Source organism: Eulemur rufifrons, chromosome 28, assembly GCF_041146395.1.
Source record: "Eulemur rufifrons isolate Redbay chromosome 28, OSU_ERuf_1, whole genome shotgun sequence".
Lineage (NCBI taxonomy): Eukaryota > Metazoa > Chordata > Mammalia > Primates > Lemuridae > Eulemur > Eulemur rufifrons.
Genome location: NC_091010.1, coordinates 69,289,251 through 69,316,035, shown reverse-complemented (window position 1 = coordinate 69,316,035; position 26,785 = coordinate 69,289,251). Strand labels below are relative to the sequence as shown.

At 50.3% G+C, this 26,785-nt stretch overlaps 1 protein-coding gene across 4 annotated transcripts in view; it reads right to left on the bottom strand.

Annotated features, from left to right (window-relative positions):
- Positions 1-3,877: 3,877 nt before the first annotated feature.
- The window catches only part of MGMT (O-6-methylguanine-DNA methyltransferase), a 265,516-nt gene continuing 242,608 nt past the window's right edge, over positions 3,878-26,785 (bottom strand). For all 4 annotated transcript variants that reach the window (XM_069460299.1, XM_069460300.1, XM_069460301.1 and 1 more), the window contains 2 exons: positions 11,394-11,533; positions 3,878-4,252 (listed from right to left, as the gene is read on the bottom strand). In XM_069460299.1, the coding sequence (XP_069316400.1) occupies positions 4,043-4,252; positions 11,394-11,533 (350 nt within the window). In that variant the 3' untranslated portion in view covers positions 3,878-4,042. The remainder of the gene's footprint in view (positions 4,253-11,393; positions 11,534-26,785) is intronic.

The following is a 26,785-nucleotide window of genomic DNA, read 5'->3' as shown; positions in this document are numbered from 1 at the left end:
TGATAAGTAAAATTGATGTGGACTTCAGATTCTTAAACGCAAACTTTTAAGCAAATGCCCATGAACAAGGAGAAAACCCCCACACGGCCTGAGGGAGGCCAACTGCACCGGACCCGAGGGCCTGTGCCCGCCTCCCCACCCGCTGGAAACGCGCGGGCACCCGGCTGGGGCTGCAGGCCAAGGGCGGCTTCCCAGTTGGTCTTTTAGGAAAACCTTTTTAGTAAAATAGAAAGATTTAGCCAATTTATCACTCCAGAGTCCTCTATGCTGTTTGAAACCCACACTGCACTGAGACCTCTGGCAGGTCTGCAGGGACACGAACAATTTTCACCTCCCAGTTCAGTGACGTCCTGCGCGTTCCAGTGGGGCGAGGTCTGAGCTGGCAGCGCTGCCCCCGGTCACGGCTAGGGCGTGCCCACGCCAAGGCTGCCAAGTAGGGGAGCGGGACGCGCCAGCAGTGCCGCCGTTCCCCCGAGACCCAGGCCAGGGGTTGTGTGAGGTCTGCGGACACGTCTCTGGAGGAGGGGTCCCCAGGGCGCTGCAGGACCCTCCCGAGTGGCTTCCCTGGAGGTGGTCCACACCCCCAGGGCTCCTGCTGGGTCACACCACACTCTAGGTTTCAAGCAATCTGTATACACAGGTTTTCATCTTATTCTGCAGCTTTATGGCAAAGAGGTTCTGGGACTGACGCCGTTGCTCACAAACGATTTAAGCAAAGTCAGTGGTCTCCATACAAACATGTCCATACTGGACAAAGCTCGCCCCCCAGACAGACAGTTCTGGGTCACCACATGGCGCCCAGGGAGCGGGAGCCACGGGAGAAGAGGTGTGCATGGGAAGAGACAAGTCACACCAACGATTTCCATCACTAGCGGATCACCAAGCCCCCCATCCGCAGGCTGTGCAGTAAGTGGTTTCTGCTGGGCGAGACGCGTATGAGAGTTAAAGATCCCAACTGTGTGTAACGCTTGCCCACTTCCTCTGAAAGACCCCTGCCCAGAACCTCCGCACCCACAGCTGTAAGTTAACGATCCCACCAGGGTCTACAATTCCCCGAGCACAAGCCCTTCCAGACCTCCTGACTCTGCACCGCCAGCACCGCGACGCCCACGTTTCCACGGTTGTTTCTCTTTTTTGGGCCTAAAAAAAGTTTCATCAGGCCACGTGGCCACAGGACAAGCTGAGTGTGGGTGGGTTTACCCGACACTTTTGCTCCTAACGGGGAAGACAGACTGGAATAAAAATCTACCCACCCCTCCTAAAACTCAGTCTCCCACACTGCCAACGGCACCTACTTCGTTTTAAGTATGGTTCATGCAAAAACAAATCCTTCTGAGTCCTTTGTTATCTCAGCCCCTAGAAACAGGAGACCAGCACGGCCTGTACGAGCTGCTGCAAGGAGCCAGTGGCCACGCCACGGCGGGTCTCCGTGTCAGCCTCAAAGCACCGTGGTGCTGGACACGGAAACCCGGCAGGTGGGGCAGACCCGGGGCCAAGGCCGAAGAACAGAGCTCTCTTGTTTCGACGTGTCTTGTTATCTGGAAAATATTTTTGTATTTCTTTGTGCCTTCTCTTTCCCTTTTTATTTTCATAAGCTGTGCTGCAACGTGGAGTGGAGCGGAGCGGCTCTAGGCGGGCTGCGTGCTGACTTTTGATGTCGGCTCTGCAGAGCTTGTCCTTGGAGCGGTACACGGCCACGCCGGTTTGAGCCCTGCTGCTGCCTCTGTCAGAGAGAACCCCGGGGCATCTATCAAGCCTGCCACGACAGGGCCGAGCAAACCCCTGGAGACGAGGCAGAGCGGGGTTTTGTACTGCACCAAGGGCACGGCCCAAACAGGCCCTCGCCCGGTTCCAGGCTGCATGACACTGGGTCACCACGGCTGGCTTTGACGGGGTGGGTCCCCTGGCCACTGACCCGTGCTGGGGGCTCAGCCCTCGCTGGAGGCAGTTTTACGGGCCCAGGACCCTCGCTCAGAGCCTGGCCCTGCTTGGGAACTTGGAGATGACACTGGGAGGCTGTCGTCCTCTATGGGCCCAAATAGAGAGGATGGCCTGCGTGCAGACCACGTGCCTGGCCCACGTGTGGGCGTGGAGGCAGCGTGCACAGTCTCGGAGCCACGCCGGGAGCCGTCAGGGTTCCCTGGCCGCCCACTTTCAAGCTCCCGCGGAAGCAGAGACGGGGTTGGGGTGGGGGTGGTGGTGGCGAGGGGGAGGGGGTGGGGGTGGTGGGGGGGGGAGGGGGTCTCCCAAGCAGCACAGTGCGCGGCGCTGGTGCCCTCTGTTGGAAAGCACTCACACGCCGCACAGCCCAGCCAGGCCCGACACTGCTGCCTTTGAGAACCCCAAGTCTCCGGTCTGTTTCGGAAGAGGAGAAAGCCACAGTGTGATGTCACCCAGTGACTGCCTATGTTGGGGAGCAGCACTGCCCAGAAGAGGGCAGGGCACAGCCCCAGGCAGAGGGCATCCCGCTCTTCCCACCCACCTCCTGGTGACACCAACACACAGAAATTGTCCCCTCTGCCTTCAGAGAGAGAAAACCAGAAATGACCAAAAGCACCCCTGCGGCTGGACGGCAGCGTGTTCAGTGTGTGCCCAGCACTGAGGGGCTGCCGGAGTGGGGTGGCCCGGGGTTTGCCCTGAACACCAGACCCCCGTGGGAACCACTGTGAGTGAGACTCACCTGGCTTCAAAGGTATTAAGAACGAAGATAGTGGAGGGACAGTCGTATCACTTTACGTTTCGGGAAAAAAGATCCAGAATTTGGCTGATGTAAGAAAAGGATATACCAAATCTAAGTTACTGAGACAAGCCTGAAGTTTGTTTTCGTTAGGCACCTGCCCTTCTGTGGGGGCAACATGAAACGTACAGTACATCCAAACCGTACAGGTGACGAGGCTGTACCTTTCTCCAGGTTTCGGTGACCTGTACGAACCAGGCGAGCTTCCCTGCTGCGGTTTACACTCACAAGGAGCCCTGGATAAAAACACGCTTTCTACGGCACGGCTGGGTACGGTTCGTTTTCTCCATCTATCAGATGCTCCATTTTATTTACCCAAACGCAGAGCTACAAGCTTCCCTTCCGCTTTTTGGATCTAGTTAATCCCACAGCCGAAACGACACACGGTGATGACGTGTCAGGCTGTGGCACACGGCAGATGCTGGAAACCCTCCCTGCTGCCGTCGGCAACAGGAGCTGTTGGGAGCGACCCACGACTTTCAGGATCAACTCTGGGCTGTTGGAGCCCTCACAGACCCACGGGTCCCGAGGTCCCTTTGTCACCCCAAGGGCTTCTGGGAGGAGAGGCCTGTGTCCCTCCCCTCCTGCTGCCCAGGGCACCACGCCAAGGAGTGGCAAGGGAGACCTGGGGTGAGACTTGGGCGCCCAGAAGGGTGCTGGCACAACCAAATCCACGCCAAAGAGCTATTTATCTGTCCAGATCTTCAGGGCAAATGGTTAATTTCCACTCAGTCCATACAGTCCATAAACGATGCATCTTGAGTCAGATCTTCTGGCAACTGGGACAACGAAGCCACAAGACCTCTAGTTAAGGCATCTACCTCCACACCTGTTCTCTGTGCTCCAGCGAGACCCGAGTGCGGGACAGTGACCACCGTGCACTTGGGCAGTGGGAACTGACAGAGAGCAAGGGCACTGTGGGACCGTACTGGGGTGGGGACCTCACCAGTGTGGACAGACACGGGTGCAGCCCAGGACAGCCTCGAGCTGGTCCTGGGGACGTCTGCGGCAGCCAGGTGTCGTCAGTGGGTACCAGACGCCACCCCTGTCTTCCCCACTCTCTCGTCCCTGTTTTAAAAGACATTAAAAATGAAAGAACTGTGCCAGGTAAGGGAACAAATGACACACACGACATCTGGGCCTCTGAGTTTATTCTGCTGTAAAATGTAGAAACGAGAGGACACACTGAGTCCCACCGGGACGCACCTGCCTCTTTCAATATGGCGCCCTCCCCCCCCCCCCCCCCCCCCCCGTCCCACGCAGCGTTACATTTACACGCCGCTGGAATGCTCACTCCCGCTGCACTCAACTTCGGCCAGCGTGCTGGGGGCTGGCGGCGTCCCCCGCTGCCCCCAGCCAAGCCCTCGCCGGGCCCGAGCGCCCTCCCCAGGTTGGCTTCCCTGCCTGGCCGCCTTCGTGCGCCAGCAGCCACTCCTTCACGGCCACTCCTCCAGAGTAGTTGCCCAGGGCTCCGCTGCTGCAGACCACGCGATGGCACGGGACGAGGATGGGGACCTGAAAAACAGGAGGGCAGCCACAGTCAGTCCCGTTGGGCTCTGGGGCCAAGGGCAAGGTCAGACCACAACAAGTTAGGGGCTCACGGCGGGTGGGCTGTTGGTGGCACCAGGGCTGGGGACAGAGCTGGTTCTGTCTCGGCATCAACACCCCTTCCCAGGCCAGGCCCTGAGTCCCTGGGGCTCTCGGCTCGGGCCAACAGAGGGACTCATGCCCTGAGGCGAACCCAGGCATCTTCCTCGAAATGAATCCCTCTTAGGGCAAGATTTGGGAGGAGAAAACAATTTTAAGTTCCTGGTGGTACGTAACATTGTCAAACGTTTCCCAGACAACGGGAAGCCTCCGAGGAGGCTGTACCGCACAGGCTACCGCGTGGGCCAGGGCAGCCCACCCCGTCTCTGCAGACACAGTTTTGCCGGAACACAGTCAATCATGCCTTTTGCTACTTACTGTCCGTGGCTCCAGAGAGTTCCAAATAGGAGGCCGAGCTGCTGACTCGACTCCGAAGCCCCGAGGACAGGGCTCTGGTCGCGGCCTCCATGGGCCTCCTACAGCGCCCGACCCGTTATTTTCCCAGCCTGGAGCTGGCATGACACACTGCAGGTCTACGACCGGATGCCAAGCGCTTACAGGTGCTGAATGTGACGGAGGATCACGACCAAGCGACTTGCTTATTGTTCCTGCCGCCACACACAGGCCCACGGACCCGTCTGATGATGTCTCTGTAGCCAATCCCACCAGGGGCAGGGAGGCCCCCTTCTTTCCAGAGGGGCGGGCGCCTTCCTCAGCAGGCGTCCTCAGGGAAACCTTCCGCCTGGTCCTGCTGCCGCCGGCAGGGGAGGCAGAAGCAGCCCCGGCTCCACCGTCCGGCTGAGGTTCTGACAGCCACTCGCAGTGGCCGAGGGCACTTGCTGCTGCCCTGCCTTTGGTTTCCACGTGGAGGGACGCAGCTGGCCTCACCCACGGCGGGGGACCAGTCACTGCCCCCTGATAGGGGAGGAAGGGACGGGCACACCCAGCGCAGCACCTTTTGGGTTTCTGCAAGTGACTCGCCTGCCCCAGGGTGTGAGGCGCCCTGACCGCTTCCGAGACACGGTCACTTCTGCGCCGGTGGGGGAGCCCTGAGCCCTGACTCCAGTGGGAACCACCAGGAAGCTGCCTGGCCACGCCCCACCCTCCAATCTTGCTTTTATCCTCACGAAGCTAAAATCTTGACGCCCTCCACCCATTTCTCAGTTGGCTCAGGGCACGGGTGGAAAAGACAGGGATGGATGCATGGAGGTCACCTCTGGCTGTCTACCTCGCTCCCCGGGCAGCCAGAGGAAATACTACAGAGCACTCCAGGGACAGTCACACACCTGGGGGCCACCAAACTCAAGGTACACCCTGTGTGCCCACTGTAGGGGACTGTGGGTGCTCCATGGACATGTGCCCAAAGATCCCAACAAGCAGCTGCCGAGAAGAGCCACGCTGGGGCCATTTCCCAAGAGGGGTGTGTGGTGACATCTCAGCACAGTCCCACTTTTCCTATGAAAGAACCAGCCCGAGGGTCCCCAGGGCACCAGCCTTCTTCCTAGGAGCTCATGGTGACCAGGGAGAAGGGCGTGCGTGGTCAGCCACCGAGGGCCCGGGACACGGGGGGACACATCTCATCATCGTGCAGTTTCACGGGGGCTACTCCATGAAGAATGTAGACCGCCAGCACGCATGACGACAGGAACTGGTACTAGCTAGAGAAGGGGGAGGGCACTGGGCTTGCTCCAGAAGGTTCTCAGCTGCCACAACTCGAGGAAGGCCAAGGAGGTGTCCAGGGACCACTGGCTGATGGTCCCTTGTCCATACAACAGCTCTTTAAGAGCCGGCCCACTTGCCCCTGCACCCCAAACGCCCACACGTGGATCCCGCAGACCCAGCCCCATCTTGGCACTCACACGGCTGCCTGGGTCCATGTCTTGGGCCACAGTGAGAAAACACAGCCTTTCCTGCAGGACCCTGAAGGCGAGGAGTCCCCAGACCACCACCAGGTCCCCGCAGCTCAACGGAGAAAAGATCTCCAGCCCACCCGTTCCCCAGCTCCATCCTCCAAAGCAAGCGAACTGCAAGAAGCAACCACCAGTCAGGGGAGGTTCCAGAGGAAGCAGCCAGGCTCTCGCACCCTGCATCTTGGAGCTCTGTGTACCAGGCCCCTCTGCTTCCTGGAGTGGCGACCCCAAAAGGCAGCTCCGTTGTCACCACTGTGCACTTGCCTGGCACAGACTTCACCTGCCAGGTGTGCCCCTTGTGGGGCCTGGCTCCCTGCCTCCCAGGGGACAGCGTAATCCCAGCTCCATCTTGGACAGGGTGCTTAAAGCCCCTGGGAGCAGGCGGACCCCGTGCCTGATGCTGCACGGTTACATCCCACTGCCCCCAACACCCCCGGCCAGGTACGGCAACCTCACGTCCCGTGGAGCTTCCTGCCCAAGTTTACAGGCCGTGAAGAGGCAAAGGTGGGGTTGTAACCACTGCTCCCCCGAGGGCTCCAGGCTCGGCCTTCCTGGACCTGGGGCCCTGCTGCCGGCGGGTGACACGGCCGCGAGGTGGGGCTCTGGCTTCCCTCGCGTCACACAGCTGTTCCTGGTCTGCCTATGAGTTTGGGTCACCATGGCAACATGCACAGTGACGCAGTCAGAGAGGGTTCTGACGGCTGCCTCGGGACAGCGAGGCTGATGCAGAGCTGACTTCCGGCATCGCGTTTAGCATAGCGAAGAGAAGTAACTGCCAAGTCCTGGCGACAGCAGAGAATTCGACCTCGGAAGGAGCAGCAAAAAAATCTCAAGAGTGGGCTATTTACCCTCACTGATGATTTTTATCAAATAGTCGCACTAATAATTGCAGCAAGGACAATAAATAACATACAATTCATGTTTTTGACTGGTAAAGAGGTATTTAATTCAATCTAGTTGTACAAGCACTTAGCCACCAATTCAGTTTTCCTACCTAACAGCACATTTCACAACCGAGCTTTGATTTTTCTTTCCTGCGTATGAGCTACGAAATTATAAAAATGAGTAAAATAAACATCTCTTCTCCTTCTTTCTAAATACGAATGCAGAGGCTAGGACAGGTGGCACAGGACGACGATGACCCTGACAGCCATGACCAGTCTCTGTCTCATGCGAGCCGTCGTGGGGAACAGGTCGCCTACCAAACACACGCCCTTTCTACCATTAGGAACAAGAACACCACTTCCACGCACATTAATTTTGGTGGTGAGTTTCAGACTATTAGAATTATAAGACCTGCTAAAATTTATTGGGGCCCTAAGGACATTTTCAAAGGCTCTGTACCCTCTGTGCCCTCTCCTTTCAAGCCTGTGCTGCATAAAATGTAATTTTTATCAATAACCAAGAAGCTCATAATATCACAGCTGCATTGAAATCTTCATGCTGTGAAATCTAATTCTTCCAATACACGAATCCATCACTTACGCAGCCCCTTTCTCAAATGCTATAAAACTTCCAAACCCATAGATTTGTCTCCAACAAAAATAACATGAAGGGGCCTTTCAATCAATAATGGAATCCCTCTGATGCTGGTACCCGTGGAATATTTTTTCCAACTTCGCCTTTGTTCTTCGGGGCAGCAGCCCACAAGGGAAAGGGCTTGTTTTCACTCGCAGCCTCATCAATACCTAAATCCTGGTGAACAAGTGACACCGAGAAGCTGTAATCAATAGCTCCCTGTGCGTTTTTTTCTTCTGGTCAAATGGTTCAGCTCCACTGACAACCCTGACACTTAGAACATGATGCTAAATCTTTATCAACAGCCATCTGGGTGACTGGCAGAACGAGACTCGGGGTCATTAGCGCTCACGGCCATGTGTGAATAAACTCACTCCTCAGGAATGCGTTTGTTTAGAAAAAGGTGGGGAGACTCTCGGTGCAATGTATTGATCGCCTTTGAACTGCATTTAGCAAATTCTGTCTGAGGATGAAGAAGAAGGGTGTTTTGGGGGGGGCAGGGAGGTGAGATTTCAATTCTGTATGTGGGGAAACTGACCACCCTCTCATTCGGGGTGAAGGGGCAGACAGCCTTCTAGAAGGGTGCCCAACCACCGCACACGGGCTAGCAAGTCCTCCCTGGAAAACTTTGGAGAAATCAAGCTCCTTGGATAGAGGAAACTGCCACACAGCAAAAAGCATCCCGTACCCTGGTGGGGGAGAGAAACTCACGCCAACAGCAAACGCTGTAATACGAACCAGCGTGTGTTCACGTTTATTGCGAACCACCTAAGGAATTAATGCACAATGAGCTTTATGGTGTTTTCTAACATTCCAAATCCATTTTTCACTCTCCTCTCTTAAATGCACAATCGCTCTATTCAGCCTGAACATAAGAGATGCTTTCAGTGAGCACGTCTCAACGACGCACCGTCTTGGCTAGAGTGGACTTGCGTAGTCCTTCGGCTGAGCCGCTGCTGTCAGCACCAACAGGAAACACACACCGGGGACATCGATGGCAGTCATGGCCTGTCACTGACCAGGGCCCCTTCCTCCCTCAAGTCCCTGGGTCACCTTTTGATCCTCCAACCCCATTGAGTGAGGTTTTTAATGGGAACCTGATGGGAACCTGTCAACCTAACTATAGGAAACCACGCAGGTGAAGAAGTTTCCTTGCAGTAGTATCTTGGGCATGTCTGTGCTGCAGTTGGAGGCATCTCAGTGGTACTGCAGCTGCTGGCACTGCTGAAACCTTCTGCTCAAGTTCAAGGTCACTGCCTGAATTGAAGTCCATAGAAAAGGCCACAGGAGGACTCACCACTACCCGGCCGCCCTTGGCACAGGAAGGACGCAAGACATGGAGCCTGTACGATGCCTTCCTCTCCGATGCCACGGGCACCTCCGGTCTTGGCTGTAGCCCGTGACAGGGGTGTCGCTATATGGACTTTACAGACATTAGAGTTTTAAACCCTACAAGATCCTATTTTATAAATTTCAGTGGCTGAGGCCGTATTGGAACAGAGACACTCATAAAGATTAATAGCCGGAGAAGGGAGCCAGCCTGGTTTGCAGAACAATAAATGTTTCCGAATATCGCCACGAGCAGGGTTGCTAGCCGGCAACGGCATCCCCACCGCAGAGAGTGAGTAAGTGGTCGCGTCACGAGAGGCAGGTGGGGCGTGTGTGTTACTAATTCGTACGTGTCAGTTAGTGGAGCTTGTTTCCGTGGCAAAAGATGTGAGTTGCACACACTGAGGAAGCAGGCAGAGCGGGCGCCCGCTGGCGGGCCACCTCCGCCTTCGTCTACAAGTGTGCTCGCGGAGGGCACAGACCCACCTCAGGAGGGGAGGAGAACGACTAACTCTACCCGGCGGGCACGAGGAGACACTGCCTGACACAGTAATCGCAGTGACGCAGGAGGAGGAAGCAAAAAACCATCAGCATCCAGCGTTCTCACAGGACATTAAATGGGGCCACAGCCCAGCAGCTGCCTTTGTGTACAGCAAAGCTGAACTCCTCAACCCTGAGTCACAACCTGGGAGGAGACGGTGGCCTTCCACAGGGAAGATGTAGATTAAGCCTTGCCGGGAAACGCCAAAGACCGTCTTCAGAAATCTGATCAGAACATCCCATGTGCACTGTGAAAACTGGAGCCACAGTGTGCGCAGGGGTGTTTCCAGTGACGTAGCTGAGCACTCACTCCGCAATTACACGCAGCAGGTGCAAAAGGAAATGCCAACCCCACCCACCCGCCATGGCGCTGAAACTGAGGACGCGCAGGGATCGGAGAGGCAGGCGTGGCGGCTGTCCTGCCATCTCACTCCTGACAAGTCGGGATATTTTAATACGGTGGAAAACCTCCCTAGATTAGGGTGTACGTCACGACAATTCGATCCACCAAAGACCTACAGCAGCTGCTTTTGAAGAACAACAATGCAGTTCTGTGCCAAAGGCTACCTGACTGCCATCTCCCAGAAATGAGGGACTGCCCTGGGGCTGCCACCCGAGCGGGGCCGAGGCTGTGGTGGAAATGCCTGCTTCTCCCTTTCGAGCAGGGACGAAAACAGTTTTGGAAATAACACAAAACCACAGCAATTTTTTAGAAAGTCAGTCTGATTTAGTGATTTCCCACCCGTGATAGGATGATCACATTCGCTCTCCCTGACGAGACGGCTTTCGTGTAGCTTTAGGGAGAGGCCATTACGAACGTGACAGCCCACCCTCGCCAGGCCCTGGGCGGGCACGGAGGCCAGGAAGGTTCCAGGGGCACTCGTGAGGTGGCTCGGACTCTCCCAGAGGGACTTGCGGACTGGGTGCCCTTCCTGCCCACTCGCAGGGTCCACAGGCTCGTGTGGCCCCGGCCAGGCCCACAGCACGTGCCACACACGACTCCCTTCCTCATGCTGGACGGCCCACAGCTACAGGCACCACGGCTGTGCCGCCAACCCCACGCTGCAGCCCAGCCCCGTCCTCTGGGGAGCAAAGCCTGTGGCTTCACGAGGTCTAGGAGCCTCCAGCTGGCAACACGTGAACACAGACACACGGGAAGACACGGACACAGAAGGGCCCCGGGGGAGGGCACCACCCCTGCTGAGGTGTGGCCTGAGGCGGTACATCGTTGCAGGCTGCAAGGTCCTATGCCTTGTGTGCCCACCTGTTGTTTTAACCCTTGAGACCCAGGGGAGCCCAGGCCTCGGTGACCGAGTGCAGCCCCCAGGGAAGTGGGGCTGGATTTGCACCCTTCACGGTCAGCCTCCTAGAACGCAGCTCCGCATGGGCAGCCTTGCCTGGTCTAGTTTGCTGCTGTACCCCGGGCACTGCGGAGAGCCCTGCTACACAGCAGGCTGCTGAGGGAGAGAGCGAGCAAGTGAAGGAATGGAGGCCACCCGCCCGCCCGCCTCTTCTCCAGGCTCCCCCTCTGGCGCTGTGACAACAAGAGGCTTGTGTCGTGACTCGAACTCAGAGGCGGTGTGTGTGGTGTGTGGTGAGGGCGTAGGTCCTGGCACAGACGTGTCCCCTCGTCCCCGCCCAGCCACCCAGCTGCCTGGGAAACACATTCTCAGCAATGGCACTCGGCCTCCCCCCGCCCCGCGTGCGGCGCGGCCCCCACGGCGCGGCCCCCACCGGCCGGCTGGGCCAGACTCACGCCCGCCCGGACTCACAGGATTGCTTCTCATGGCTCCTCCCACGGCCCGCGCTGCTTTGGGGTTGCCTGCCAGGGCTGCTAATTGCTGGTAAGAAACAGTTTCTCCGAATTTCACAACCTTCAGCAGCTTCCATAACACCTGTCTGGTGAACGAATCTGAAAGGAAGAATGCAGAATGACGTTATTTGGACAAACGGCTCCAACAGCTCTGATATAAATAGCTGCCAGTCCCGAAACAGAAAATGCAGCGACACAAATTGAGGTGTTAGGCTCAATTAAAACCTGGCCCCCACACACCTCCCTGTCACCATGTCACCAGGCAAGGAGAAAGGCGTGCAAGGCAGGGCACAAGCAGGCTGGCCCTGTGGAAGATGTCCCCAACTTCCCTCTTCCCCACGTTCCACACAGGACAGTGTGGGACGCCCTTCCGGTACCTGGGCACGGTAAGTCAGCACACGGCTCAGTTAAGGAGCACGGGAGTCCCTGACTGCCCACCTACCTGGAAACCTTTTGTCTAGGCTGCTTATTTTCCAATTTCAGCTGGGACAAAGAAGGAAGCAGCAGCCGTGGGCCAGGCGGCGATCCCGCAGCGCTGAGGACCCCCCCAGCTGCTGCTCAGAATGGCAAGCCCCGTGGCAGGCAGGGGCTGCCAGTGACCTTGGCTACAGGCATCTTTAATGAATAGGACTGTAAAAATAAAATAACTTTATTCCCATTTTAATTGACTAACCACATCAAATTGCATTTGCACTGCGTCCTGCTGCAGGAATGAATAGGTGAACGCGTGAGAACGTTCTCTGCCTCTAGGTTTGAAATTGTTTCCCCAGCGTGGAGTTTGCGGGAGAGAAGCCCAGGCACGCGAAGGAGGCTGGTCTGAATCGACACCTATTGTCTTTGCAAGGGGGACATGTAGCCCAGGAGCGCTGGAGAGGAGCCACGTCCTCCAGCACAGGGCCCGAGCCCTCCGGGGCCAGGAGTTTCCGAACGGCCACACAAAGGGACGGGCTCCGCAGGCAGGAGCCATGTTCCAAGTGTGTCCACGACAGCACTAATTACACTTGGTGCCAAGCTGGCAACGTGCGATTTGGTTCTTAAAGGAAACACACCCTTACATGTGTGTTAAATAATAAAAATCACTTCTTAACTGAAGGGAACGATAATCGCTTCACTGGGAAAAAAATCTGTTTAGTCTTTATTATAACATTAAGCAAATTAAACATCAGCATAATCCAGGTGATACTAGAAAAGGGTCATCAAAGAAATTAACTTTGTTGTTCATTAATTTACATGGATTAGTAGAGGGCAGAAAGATAGCAAATGTGCTCTAGTTTTTTATGATATAATTTCAAACTGTACACCATTTGTGGCAGGAGGGTGACTTTGGGGTTAATCAGACTGATTTGTCCTTTTAATTGCTTTCTATTCAAAGAAAATTCATTAGATAATGTTCTCTTCAAAATTCATGAATCAATTTAACTGAAGAAACCACATTAACAGCTCTGGGTTCATTAGCACATGCAGTTGTGTTACAGGCTGATTGCTGGGGGGTTTCCTTGTGCAAACACACTCTGTTTACTGTCATTTCTTCAGAAAGCGTTTTGAAATCAAACTGTTCATCATTATTGTTGTTGCTCTGCCTAACTTCAAAAAAGGGAGGAAAAGCAAGGTAGCCTGGTGGTGACTCGGAGGAGGAGAGATTTCAGGGGCAGCCGACTCGGAAAAGAAACAGTGAAAGCTGCCCGTCGGCACCGCGAGAAACAGGCTCTCCTGACTACCTCAGAGAGCAGAGAGAGGGGGGCTTTGTCTTCTGTGCTTTGACCTGGGGAGAAGATGCTGCCCAGGTGTTCTGGGAGAACAGCCTGGAACTTTACTAAACCTGTAGGAAAATAGAGGGAGGTGTGTGCAAACTCTACTAGAGCACGGAGCAGTTCCGAGAAACAATGGCACGGTTCCAACCTGCGTCTGAGCGCCAGCCTCGAGTGCCGTGCTGACAAATGACTGCCAAATTACGGAGCACCTTTCTCTCCAACTGTAAAAGTGTCGTATAATAAAACAATTACACGTCCGTATGTGAGCACAGAGTTTATCAAACATGCTCAGCTTCACTGTCAGTTTTTCATGGGAAACCAGCTCTTAACTGGTACATACCAGGCCATGTATCAGGGAGCACAGCTCAGAGAATGCAATATTTAGCAATCAAGTACATCATCTTACAAATGTGTCTGAAAACTCAATTTCACCCGGTAGGGAGCAAAGGCATTAGTTTAAGCAGCTCTCAAAGACAGTGCCTTTAAATCCTGACCTGCACAAAATCAGATGGCTGAATTGCACCCATTTTTTGGGAGGGGCCAACACTTTAAGTATCATTCTAAAATGGAGCAAAATCTTCTCATAAAAATTAACACATGTTGATGTGGAAAATACAATTTCTTGAAGTAGAGGAGACTACAGCAGTCCTCAGCGCTGGCAGGATAATCTCGAGTGGCCCAAAGGGACAGCCATTACAATACCATCCTTCTCTCTCATCCTGGCCCTCCCTGCAGGGCAAGCCCGAGACCCCGGCGCTCTGTGAAGCAGCCTCCAAATGCCACATTCTGCATGTTCCTTTCTTTTGCTTCCCTCCTCCTGTTTCCTCTCCAAACTCATCCTCCTTCCTGCCTGTTCTGGGGTCCTGTGTATGTTGTGCTGTGTTTACACGCCCGGGGTGGAGGGACACTCCGCTGGAGGCTGGCTTGCTTCTGTTTCCTCATCTTACAGACATGGGGACATGGGATGTGGCAGCTTTCAAGATATAGTAGAAAACAAAACAAGCAAATTAAAACAATACTAAGGAAAGTTACAATAGCCCTAAAGAAGGAAGCAAAAAAAAAAAGAAACAACAACCAGAGGGAACAAATATAAAACAAACAATAAAATGTTAGACTTAAATTCAAACATATTAACAGTTACATTAAATGTAAATGATCTAACCACACCAATGAAAAGAGATTGTTAGAGTAGATAAAAACTGATCCAAGAAAGTGCTGTCTATAAGAAATTTATTTCAAATAATAGCTATAGATAGGTTAAAAGTTAAAAGATAAAAAAGATGTACCATGCAAACACATTAAAAAAGTTAACATAAAGTGGATTTAAGTGCAAAGAAAATTCCCAGGGGTAAAAAAGAATATTCCATGGTAAAAGGATCAATTCACAAAAACAACACATCAAATTCTAAATGTATACATGACTAACAACAGAGTTTCAAAATCCATGAAGCAAAAATCATCAAAATTAAAAGGAGAATTAGACAAATCCATAATTATATTTGGAGACTTTAACACTTCTTTTTCAGTAATCAATAGAACTAGGTTCAGAAAACTACCAAGGACATACAACTGAAAAATACCAACAACCAACTGGATCTATTGGACGTTTATAGAACACTCCACCCAGTGACAGTAGAACACACATTCTTTTCAAGTGCACATGGAACAATGACCAAGACATACTGGGCCGTAGTCCATACTCTGGGTCACAACTTTAACATATGTAAAATAATTGCAATTATACAAGTTATGTTCTCTGATCATAATGAAATTAGACTAGAAATCAGTCAAAAAGATAATAGAAAAATCTCCTGAACATTTGGATAGTAAATAAACCACTTCTAAATAATCTGTGGGTCAAAGAGGAAGTCTGAAGGGAAATTAATACACTGAAAAGAACGAAACTGAAAATGAAGAATGTTAAAGTATATGGAACACAGCTAAAGCAATATTTAGAGGAAAATTTATAGTTTTAAGTGCTTATATTATAAAAGAAAGGTCTCAATGATCTAAACTTCCAACTTAAGAAACCAGGAAAAGAAGAGCAAAGTAAATCCAAAACAATGAGAAAGAAAGAAAAAATAAGGGTAAGGGCAAACATCAGTAAAACTGATAACAGGAAACCAAGAGTAAAAACCATGAAAGTAAAAATGGGTTCTATATAATGATCAATAAAACAGATAAATCTCTGGTAAGACTGACAAAGATAAAAAAAGAAACAAATTATCAGTATCAAGAATGGAGGAGGAGATATCACTACAGACTCCACAGATATTAAAGAGATGACACATTCCTATGAATAACTCTATACAGAAAAATTCAACAACTTAGGTGAAATAGACCAATTTATCTAAAAGTACAAACTACTAAAACTTACCCAAGATGAAACAGATAACCTGAACACTCCTATACCTATTTAAAAAGTTGAATTCATAGTTTAAAATCTTCTGGGGGGAAAAAAGGCTCCAGGGCCAAGATGATTTTACCACTGAATTCTATCAAATGTTTAAAGAAAAAATAAGATCAATTCAACATAATCCTTTCCAGAAAATAGAAGAAGAAACATTTTCCGAAGTACTTTATGAGACCAGCATTACCCCATACCAAAACTAGAAAAGTAAAAATCAATCTCTAATGAATACAGATGTAAAAATTCTCAAAAAATATTAGCAAATCAAAACCAGAAATATATAAAAAGAACAAGAACTCAAAATGATATAGAGTCTGTCTCAGAAAATCAAGGTTGATTCAATGTCTGAAAATGAATACACATATCAAGCCGCAGTAACCAAGACAGGGTGGTATTTGTAGTAGAACAGACGCAGAGATCAATGAAATAGACCCACACAAATACACAGTTATCCCTCGGTATCTGTGGGGGATTGGTTCTAGGAGGCTGTGTGGATACCAAAATCCACAAATGCTCAAGTGCCTTATATAACATGGGGCAGTACTTGTATACAACCCATGTACATCCTCCCATATACTTAAATCATCTTTAGATTACTTATGATACCTAGTACAATGTAAATGCTATATAAATAGTTATTATATGGCATTGCTTATGTAGTAACAAGAAAAAAGTCTGTACAATCTCAGTACAGATGTACCCATTCTTTTTTTAATATTTTTGATCTGCAGTTGGGTGAATCCACGGATGTGGAATCCACAGACACAAAGGACCAACTGTAGACTTTGACAAAGATCTCTAACGAAAAAGAAGGGTGATTCAGTGAAGAAAGGATAGTTTCTTTAACAAATGGTCTAGAACAAGCAGATCACCACGTGCAAAAAAAAGAAAAAATCTAGATACAGACTTTATGCTTTTTACAAAAATGAACTCAGAATGGATCATAAACCTAAATCTAAAAGGCAAAAATCATAAAACTTTCAGGAGATAGATAACACAGGAGAAAATCTAGGTGATCCTAAGGTCACCAGGACCCAAAGGTTTTCAGAAGGTTTTAAATACAATATGATTCATGAAAAAACAAAAAAAGCTGGACTTTATTGAAATGAAAAACTACACCACAAAAGATGTTAAGACTCCAAAAATAAATGTCACAGATTGGGAGAAATTATTTGCAAAACACATATCTGATAAAGGACTTGTACTGCAAATAAGAAAAGACTCTTGAAATTCAACATTAAAAAAAAAAAACAAGACAATTAAAAAAAAATGGGCAAGTGTGAACAGAAACTTCACCAAGGAATATATACAAGATGACTAATAAATATAAAGAATGATATTTAACATAATTTGTTTTCAGGGAACTGCAACTTAAAATGAGATATGCTTATCCACCTATTAGGCTAAAATCTCAAAGCTGACAGTACCAAAACCTGCCAGCAAGCAGAGCAACAGGAATGCTTGTTCAGTGCCGGTGGGAATACAAAATGGTCCACTTTCAAACAGTTTTGTGGTTTCTTACAAGCCAGAGTCTTACCATGTGACCCAGCAGTTGCACACCTCGGTATTTACTCAACTGATTTGAAAACTTATATCCTCACAAAAACTTGCCTGTGAATGTTTATAGCAGCTTTATTCATATTGCCAAAAATGGTACACAATCAAGATGCCCTGTGATAGGTGACTGGATAAACTACGGTATATTCATACAATGAAATATTATTCAGTGACAAAAATAAGTGAGCTATCAATCAAGACACAAACAGACACGGAGGAAACTTTCTAAGTGAAAGAAGTCAGTCTGAAAAGGCTACATACTGTATGATCCCAACTAGATGACTTTCTGGAAAACGCAAAACTATAGAGACAGAGAAAAGATGAGTGGTTTCCAGGGGCATAGATGGGGGAGAAGAGGGGAGAAACGAGCAGGTGCAGCACAGGGTGGTGAAACTATGCTGTACGCTACTGTAATGGTAGAAAGGCGGCATCAGATGTTTGTCAAAAGCCATAGATAGAACCTTACAGCGCAAAGAGTGAACCTAAGCAATGTATGCAAATTAACAACAACAATAAAACATTTGCAAGATGAGGGATCCTGGGAAGGGAATATAGACTGTGACAAGAGACTCTCACTGTATTACAAATGTATGAAACATCCTCACTGCAGGAGGGGGTAGGTGGGGACTTTTCTAAAAGTAACTTTGGAAATGAGTGGAGACTAAGATTCAAGGCAAGAGGAACTGCACATAAGTACTGAACTCCAGTTGATAAAATTGTTTCCTATGAGCATATGTGTTAAAATTTTTGATACTGTTATATATGCGTACAGGGCTCCAACGGTTAAGTAAATGGATGGAAGAAAGTCGGAGCTGGGCTCCTCACTGTGAGTGGGTATTTACAGTTAAGCAAGAGGCAGCAGCTAGAATAATCCATGTGATAATAGATTTGAGTTGTAGACATCAGTATGAATGTTTGGCTTAATACAGACACAGATAGCTGCATATGGAAATATTTATAATATGTGTCTATATATGGGTTAGGGCACACACATCTATTTCTGTGATATGTCAACTGAGAAGACTTAGAAGCAACAATATCCCTGTGGTAATGAGCAAACCTAGCGGCCAGACTTTGGTTTCTAATACTGTTTTTTAATAAAAGGTCCTTTAAGAAGTGACCTTTTTTCCTAGGACTAGGGCAAGAAATATACAAGATGAGCCTGGAGCATCTTGTAGTGTCAGAGAGTAAGGATATGCTGAAAACTGAGATGAAACAAATAAAAACAAATTCCAAACAAATCACAATGATGTAAGTCGAAGGGACACAGGAGCAAAATGAAAAAGCTTCCTGTGGCCAAAGCTGGAACAATTTCAGCAAAAAAAAAAATAAAGTAGTATTGGATTACAATCCAACATATAAAATAAATATCCATCAATCCATACAGCATAATGATTGAATAAATAAAGGAGGAGAGCGAAATCTCCCATGCAGAATTCCCAGTAACTTATGTAGGTATTCTCCTCTTAAGGAGGGGCATAATCCGCATTCCTTAAGTGTGTTAAGTACAGTGACTTCCTTTGAAAGAGAATAGTATTGAGGGGAGAGGGAGGAAGAGTAATTTTTTTTGGTGGAGAAACCTGACAAACACTACTTCACCCAGGTGATCAAGATCAACATCAACAGTGATAAATTATATTGATGGTATGAATCTTTGACATGATTTGATAAAATGGAACTTTACCTCTGTGGTTTTCCTCCTGAAAACCCCTAACTCCAGTCTAATCATGAGGAAAACATCAGGCAAATTCCAAAAGAGGGACATTCTACAAGATGTTAACCAGTACTCCTCAAAACTGTCTAGGTCATCTAAAACAAGGAAAACCTGAGAACCAGTCACAGCCAAGAGAAACTGAAGGAGACAAGACGAATAAATGTATTGTAGTATCGTAGTGAGACTGTAGAATGGAAGAAGGACATTAGGTAAATACTAAGAAAATGTGAATAAAGCCTGGACTTTAGTTAATAGTAAGGTATTGCTAATTGTAATAAATGTGCCATACTAATGTAAGATGCCAATTATAAATGTCATAATAAATATAAATGTCATAATTATAAATGGGAGAAATGGGTGTGGGGTGTCAGGGAACTATCTGTATTAACTTTCCAATTTTCTATAAATCTAAAACTGTTCTAAAAATAATGTCTATTAAAATAAATTATTTACCATATTAACATCCTTACGAAGAAAAATGTATAATCATATCAATTAAGGCAAAAAATTTAATATAATTCGATATCCATTCATAGTAAAAGTTCTCAGCAACCTAGGAATAGAAGGTAATTTCCTCAACCTGATAAATGTATCTACAAAAACCCTACAGCTAACATCATAATTATGAAAAATGGAATGTTTTTCTCTCAAGATTGAAAACAAAGCAGTGATGTCTGCTGTCACCAGTCCTATTCAACATGTCAGTGGAAGATCCAGACAGTGCAAAAAAGAAACAAAACACATTCATGTTAGAAAAGAGATAAAACTGTCCCTTATTTGTAGACATGATTCTCTATGGCAAAATACACAGGAATCTATGAAAAACAAAGTTTTTAGAACTAAGATGTGAGTTTAGCAAAGTCACTAGGTACAAGGTCATTGCACAAAAATCACATTTCTATGTACCACTGATAATGGTGCCAACCAAAATGTAATGTTTAGATATAAGTCTAACAAACTCTATTATAGGGCCTGTCTGCTGAAAATTACAAAATGCTGATAGAGAAATCAAATACCTAAATAACTGGAGAGACATACCATATTCATGGAAGACCCAATATTATGATGATTTTAATTATTCACAAACTGATCTATAGGGTTGTTATTCTAATCAAAATCCCAAGATAATCTATTGTAGATATAGACAAGTTGATTCTAAAATTTACATGGAAGGGCAAAGATCTAGAACAGCCAAACATTTTTACAAGAGACAAAAAAAAGTTAGAGAAATTACACCGACAGGTTTCAAGATTTTACTGTCATAATAATCATGTATGAAGTATTTGTAAAGGAATACATACTCAGATTGATGGAACAGAATACAAATTTCCAAAATAGATCCACCGGAGTATGGCCAAATGCTTTTTGACAAAGGTGCAAAGACATTTCACTTCATTTGAAAGTAAATTACAAGATTTTCAAAAAGTGGAGCTGGAAAACTGGATATTGATATGCAAATATTGAACCCTGATGAAAACCTCATACCTTATTTAAAAAAAAAAAACCCTTAAAATGTAGCATAGATATAAAACATTAGACTAAAAGAAAATATGAGAAAATCTTTATAACCTGGGATTAGGAAAATAGTTCTTAGGTATGTCTCCCAAAGCATGATTCATCAAGAGAAAAATAAATAAATTGAACTTCAGTAAAAAGGAAAAAATTGTGGAAAAAAAATTGGTCTGTGAAGGTTAATGTTAAGAGAATAAAGGACCAACAACAGACTGGGAGAAAAATATTTGGAAATAACATATCCAGCAAAATAGTCATATCCAGAATATATATAAAAAATTTCCAAACTCCACAATTCCAAACTCAAACAAACCCAATAAACCACCTAATTAAAAAAAAAAAAAAAAAGGCAAAAAACTTGAATGGACGCTTTCCCAAAGAGGATGTAAGGATGGGTCAATAAGAACATACACAGACGTTCGACAGGAACAGCCTTCAGGGAAATGTGAATTAAAGCCATAAGATACCATCGCATATCTGTTGGAATGGCTGAAACAAAAATAGACAAATGGGGATGTATCCATACCGCGGAACAGTATTCCACAACTAAAAGGAACACACTATAAATACAACCAACAACTCGAATCAGTCTCAAAGGTATCATGCTGAGTAAAATAAGTCAGGCCAAAAAAGTTAAGTAATGTCCAATTCCATTTGTATGACACTTCCAAAAACACAAAGCCAGTGACGGAGAACACGTCAGTGGCTGCTAAGAGTGGATGGGGTGGGGGTGGGGCTAGCGGGGGTAGGGGGGAGGTGGAAACTACAAAGGGGAGCCCGAGGAGCTTTGTGGGTGCTGGAACCCCTCTGTATCCTCATGACGGTAGTGGTTACAGAAACCCGTGTGTTAAAATTCATGGGACTGTACAAAGTCAATTTTACTACATGTTAATTTAAAAAATAAATTAACAAAAAGATGAGAGAAAACAGTTTCCAGTTGTCTTTTCTTTAATCAAAGGGAGTTTTCTCCCCAAAGTTCAAGACACCAGGGAACAGAATTTCCTATTTAAAAGGGAATCTAGGTCACGTTTTCTGCAAGATCTTTCCCCTCTGCAAGCCCCCCACCCACGCTGTCACATAAACACTGTCACCATGGTGGGCTCTTCCAACAGACTGAGCTCACAGAGGACGAGGCATCTGCCTGGTGGGTCTCTATGCCAGCATTTAGCCCCGTGGACCACCCAGAGTAGGCATCAGTGAGCACCTGCTGGGTGAACGCAGGGTGGGCAGGAGCGAACACGGAGCCTGGAGACAGTGGACAGCACAACCAGGGCCCAGACTGACCAGCTGGCATCTCTTTCAACCTGGCCAGAAGGGACCCAATAAACTTGCACCCACGGCTGGGGATGTGGCCCCTCAGGACTTGTGCCACCTGTGGCTCTGGTGGAGGTCATGGCCCTAAGGGGAAACACTGAGAGACACTGGGAGGAGCGGTGGGGTGCCCTCTGGCTGGCTCTGTGACACCCACGGAGACCCTGGGTCCTGCGTGGCCAAGGCCTCTGCAGACTGCCCTTGCCGGGTCGGTGAGGGCTCAGCCTCAGACTGGGCACAGGGTGTGCGGAAGGGGGCAGGGGACGCCGCAGCTTTAGCGCAGTCCTGGAGGAGGAGCGCAGCGTATGAAAGGAGCACCACCCCTGAGCCTCAGAGGTGCTCGGCCGGCAGAGGGGCAGCTGGGCCTGGCTTGCTTCAAAGGCAGGGCTCGTGACTCCGACTCACACACTTCACCCGGGCTGGGCGACCAGGTTAGTTTGGACACGCTCTGCACGCCGAGCCCAGCGTGTGAAGCGACCACACCCAGGTGCCTGGGCCCGTTCCCCGTCCAGCCCGCTGGACCCCTTGCTTAGCAGACTGAGCCGGGGGGTTCCCTGCGCTGACTGGGAGGCAGGCTGTGCCCCAGCACTCGCTATCCCCGGGGGCCAGCCCCCTCCCAGCTGCCAGCAGGACCACGCTGGGCCCGGAAAACCCGGCCTGCAGGACTGGATATGGTCACCGTCTCATTTCTGGAATGTCTTTGAGGGAAGCTTTCGAACACGTGCTTGAGGCTGAACGACAAAAGTGCAGGCTTTCCTCCTACCCAGCCGGATGCTGTCCTCAGGGAAGCAGAGGTGTCCTCACCGGGGCGGGGCGTCCCCTGTAGCTCTGAACAGGACCGGACGGCCTGTGCCTGCCGGTGGCGATGGCCCTCAGACTCCAAACTCACGCCTGTCAGTCTCGGCTGCTGTGACAGCAGGAGGGACCGCCTACGGCTGGCTATGAACATTGTCCCCTTTCCACAGGCCACGCTGCGTGTGCACATCACACAGTGGCCATGAGATATGCTGCTTAAGTGAAAACAATTGGATTTATTTCGCCACGTCAGCCGTGACCTCCGCAACCTCACAAGGGACGGAGGAAAAGCTGAGGAGGAAGAGTTTGCAGACAGACATCTGAAGGTTCGGGATCCACCCCATGTTTTCACCTAGCATGTTCCAGACTGAGTCACACTAGATGACTGAAACACACGTTCCTGACGTCAGACTGGGCTATGGGAGGGGTGTGAGCTTCCCGACAGCGGACTGGGACAGGTGGTGGAACCCAGAATCTCCCTCCAGATGGGAAGCCACGTTGGGAAGGCAGCGATGCCACCAACACGCCGACACGCCTCTGTCCGCCGACAGCTACCGCGCCCAGTGGGGTCAGACGGCGGGAGCTTGTCTGACGGCTGCAAGGGCTGCTCTGACTCACAGAGAGCGACATGTGGCGGGTGTGTGTGGGCGAACAGAGCCCCAGGTTAATGCTGATTTTGAACATGCTATGAAACATGCTGCGGAAAACTGTGGCATTAGCTGGCGAGCACCAGCACGGTCCCCTGGGGCGGAGACGGTGCTGGACGTGCCAGAGCAGGACTGGCAGGTGGGCCTCGGTCTTGGGGACGAGCAGGCACTTGCAGGCTGGGAAGAAGGCGGGTATCCCAGATAGATCAGAAACGACCCCCAAACAGCCTGCCACAAGCCACACGCACAGTGGCTGTTTTGCAGGCAGGTAAGAAGAGGTTGCCTAGAAAACGTTCAGAGGCAGCTCCGTCTTCTACCCTTCACCACTTTCGCAAGGGCTGAACCTGGAGTGGCCACTTCCCAGCCAGAGCACCTGGTCCTCAGCGTGGTGCCGTGGTCACCTGGCACTGCTGACTGCCCTGGGTCCCCGCGCAGAGGCGAGACTCCACCCAGCAGCTCCCTCCGGCCCTGCCCGGGAGCCCGAAACAACTTTCCCGCTAATGGTGGAATTACCTGAAACCACATACAAAGGCAGAATTCATGACCTCTAGGCCCAGAATTTTTGAGAAAAAAGGGGATACTCCTGCTCCTTCCACATAGGCACCTGCGTCACCCTGAGTGGGGCGCACATGGCAACTCCCCGGCCGCGCCAGGGCACAGCTCAGCGCCCTCCAGCGGGTGGTGGGAGAGCACAACGCCCTGAGGCTGCGGCCCGGCCACGAGGTCCTCAGTTCCCGCTCTCGCTCTCTGGCCCCGGAAATCTACCTCCCTGACCACCTCCCTCTCCCGAGGCTCCTCGGAGCCTCTCCCTGATGTCCACTCTGCAGACCTGGCACCGAGACTCGCATTTAACCCACGGGGACGCCAGGGCTCAGGGCCACCGCCTGACCCGAGGGTCACACAGCTGGGAGGGGCCTCTGGCCCACGTCCGGGGCTCTCGCGGGCCTGGAGGGCGGGCCCAGGCATCATCTGCCTCTAAGAAACAGGCACAACGAGAAAGATGAGTGACGCATGGCCACCCCACAGCGTGAGGGCAGTGGCGGTGCTGAAAACGTCAGTCTCTCCACTGAACGCGTCGGCAGCGGAAAAGCCAGGAAGAAACGGGCCTCCCTGAGACCAAACTGGAGACTCGTACGAGATCAAGGCCACAGTGCTCACACTCTCCACTGCACCGCTGGTCCTAGGTGCCAGGGCCACACACAGCCCTGGCAGTCGAGTCTCTTAGCTTTTCCTTTCCGCTGACGAGGGCTCTCAGACGTAAGACCGCTCCTCCACAAGGCTCGGGTGAGGGCAGGCCCCAGAGTGCTCAGGGACGAGGGCGTGCTGCCTTCCCGTGTGACCTTTGGGGACAGCTGCACTTTTCAGAGAAGACAGGGCACTGCTTCAGGCACTCCCCGCTGGCCGACAGATAACCCTTCAGAGTAGACGGCCTGCTACGCGGTGGGCTCAACTCACGCGGGTCCCCCGCTATCTCTGCCGGCCTAATAACCAGCACTGGGTGGCAGAACTGTGGGCCACTTTTACAAAAGTCCGATCTATTCTTGGGTAAGAAAATTTGCCAACACAGAGGATTCCAAAGCACCCACCTAGTTCCAGGTACACAGCAACCAGCCACCAGTTGCCTGGCGAGTTATACGTGACGCGAGGGCTGAGGCCAGCTGTAGACAGAGGTTCCTCAGGTGTTTCGAGCAACGCTGGGCAAACGGGCACGGGTGCTGTTTTGAAGATACTCTCCGTTTGGGAACTGTAAGGAACAGGCATCGCAGTAAGTGCCGACGCCCACCGCGCACCGACCACGCACCGGCCCTGTGCCATGTGCTGACTCCTGCTCCGTCCTCCAGCGGCACCATGACTCTGGCGCCACCACCGCCCCTGTGCAGGTGCCAGTCTCCCAGGCCCAGCGATGGAGTGGCCTGTCCAAGGTCCCCCCCAGGAGTCTCTCTGCAGGCATCGCACGCTGCCGCCCCCTCGGTGCCCACCACAGGACGGCCACAGCGGAGCTGCCTCCTGGACAAGTGTCCTGTTGCCGTGAGGTCTCCCCCTGGTAAAATTAGGTCCTGGCAATGGTACCCGCTGTCAGGGGGTGAAATGAGCTCACTGCGTGAAAGGTTCTTTCTACCTGGTAAGGACCACACGGTTTTCAGGAGTGATTTTTCATCCCTCGACTCTCCCGTCCCCATCGCAAGGCGCTCTCAGCCACAAGGCAGCTGGGATGGGACGGAGCCCTCGCAGACCCCCTCGCCCTTCCCGGTTTTCCGGGGCCCTCTGCCCCTCCCCGAGGCGCTGTCCAGACAGCTCCACTCCGGCTTTAAAAAGGCTCCTTCTCAGCGGCTGCCGTTCACCAGGCACCGCAGCCGAGCCTGTGAGCCGCGCTCGGAGCAGGGTGAGGTGGCCCACGGCACCCAGGGGCTGCGGGAGCCCACCTGGAGCACCTGATGACGTTAGCCTGGGGACAAGCACCCCCTTCGGGACCCAGACTCCTAATTCTACACGCACACACGCTGCTCACTGAGAACTGGTTCCCGGCTCTGCTGACAAGAAAATACACAGTGCTTAAAAGAATTTTAAATCTCCCTTTAATGACTGGATTAAAATAGGTCAGGAGGAGGGAAGTCCTGGGCCTCAGTGGCCACGTGGACACCTCGTTTCCAGCCCTCCTACCTGGGGACGTGGCTCGGGGCTCTGAGCTGGCTGACGCAGGCCCAGGTGCAGGTCAGCAGAGATACGTGACAGACGCTGACGGACAAGCACAGCCCTGCGTGCCTCTAGCTGCACACCAAACACACCGAGTTCTGCTGTAATTAAAAAAAATAAAATCGGGAACCCATGTGACTATATAAGGTGACAAATAATATTCAGGTGTGACAGACATTTTTTAATTTTTTTCTAATAGTCCTTAAAGCGTGGTCTGGGGATCCTTCAGAGGTCCCCGTGACCCTTTTAGGGGTTTTGTGAAGTCGAAACTATTTTCACAGCAATACTTAGATGTCATTTGCTTTTTTAATTCTCGCTCTATCACAAGAGCACGGAAGAGTTTTCTAGGGGCCATGTGACTTGACCCCACAACAGATCAAACGCAGGAGGAGCTCCGAGGACCCAGCTGTCTCCCGCTAAGGCAGGAGCCAGGCATTCCATTCTGCAGAAGCAGACAACGCCATTCTCCTGCAGTGTCTCTGTCTTGGAAAATAGTGGTTTTCATAAATATATTATTGTGATAACCTGCAGTGGGTTTACTATTTTTTTAATTCAGTTAATACATTTAAAAAATCTGAGGTTTAATTTCCAATATGATAAATGTACCCAATATAGTCCGCATCATCAAAAGCTCTTTGGGGTCTCAATAATTTTGGGGCAGCAGGGTCCAGAGGGACTGATGGTCTGGTGGGTTAAACTGGTCCCCTCTGAGCCTGGCTGTCCCAGCAGCTGGTCCTGGCTGCACCAGGACATGATCTCAGAGCTTATCTCGTGGATTCTACTGTCAGCTCCCAGAAATGAACATTCTGCCTCACCGAGGGCTAGGAGGCTCACTCAGGTGAGGTGAGGTACCACGGCCCGGCAGCACCACCTGGGTGTATTTATATTCACTTTCCCCATACTTAGAGCCTCCCAACTTATTTAACAAAAGAATTATGCCTAAGACTTTAAGCACAAACT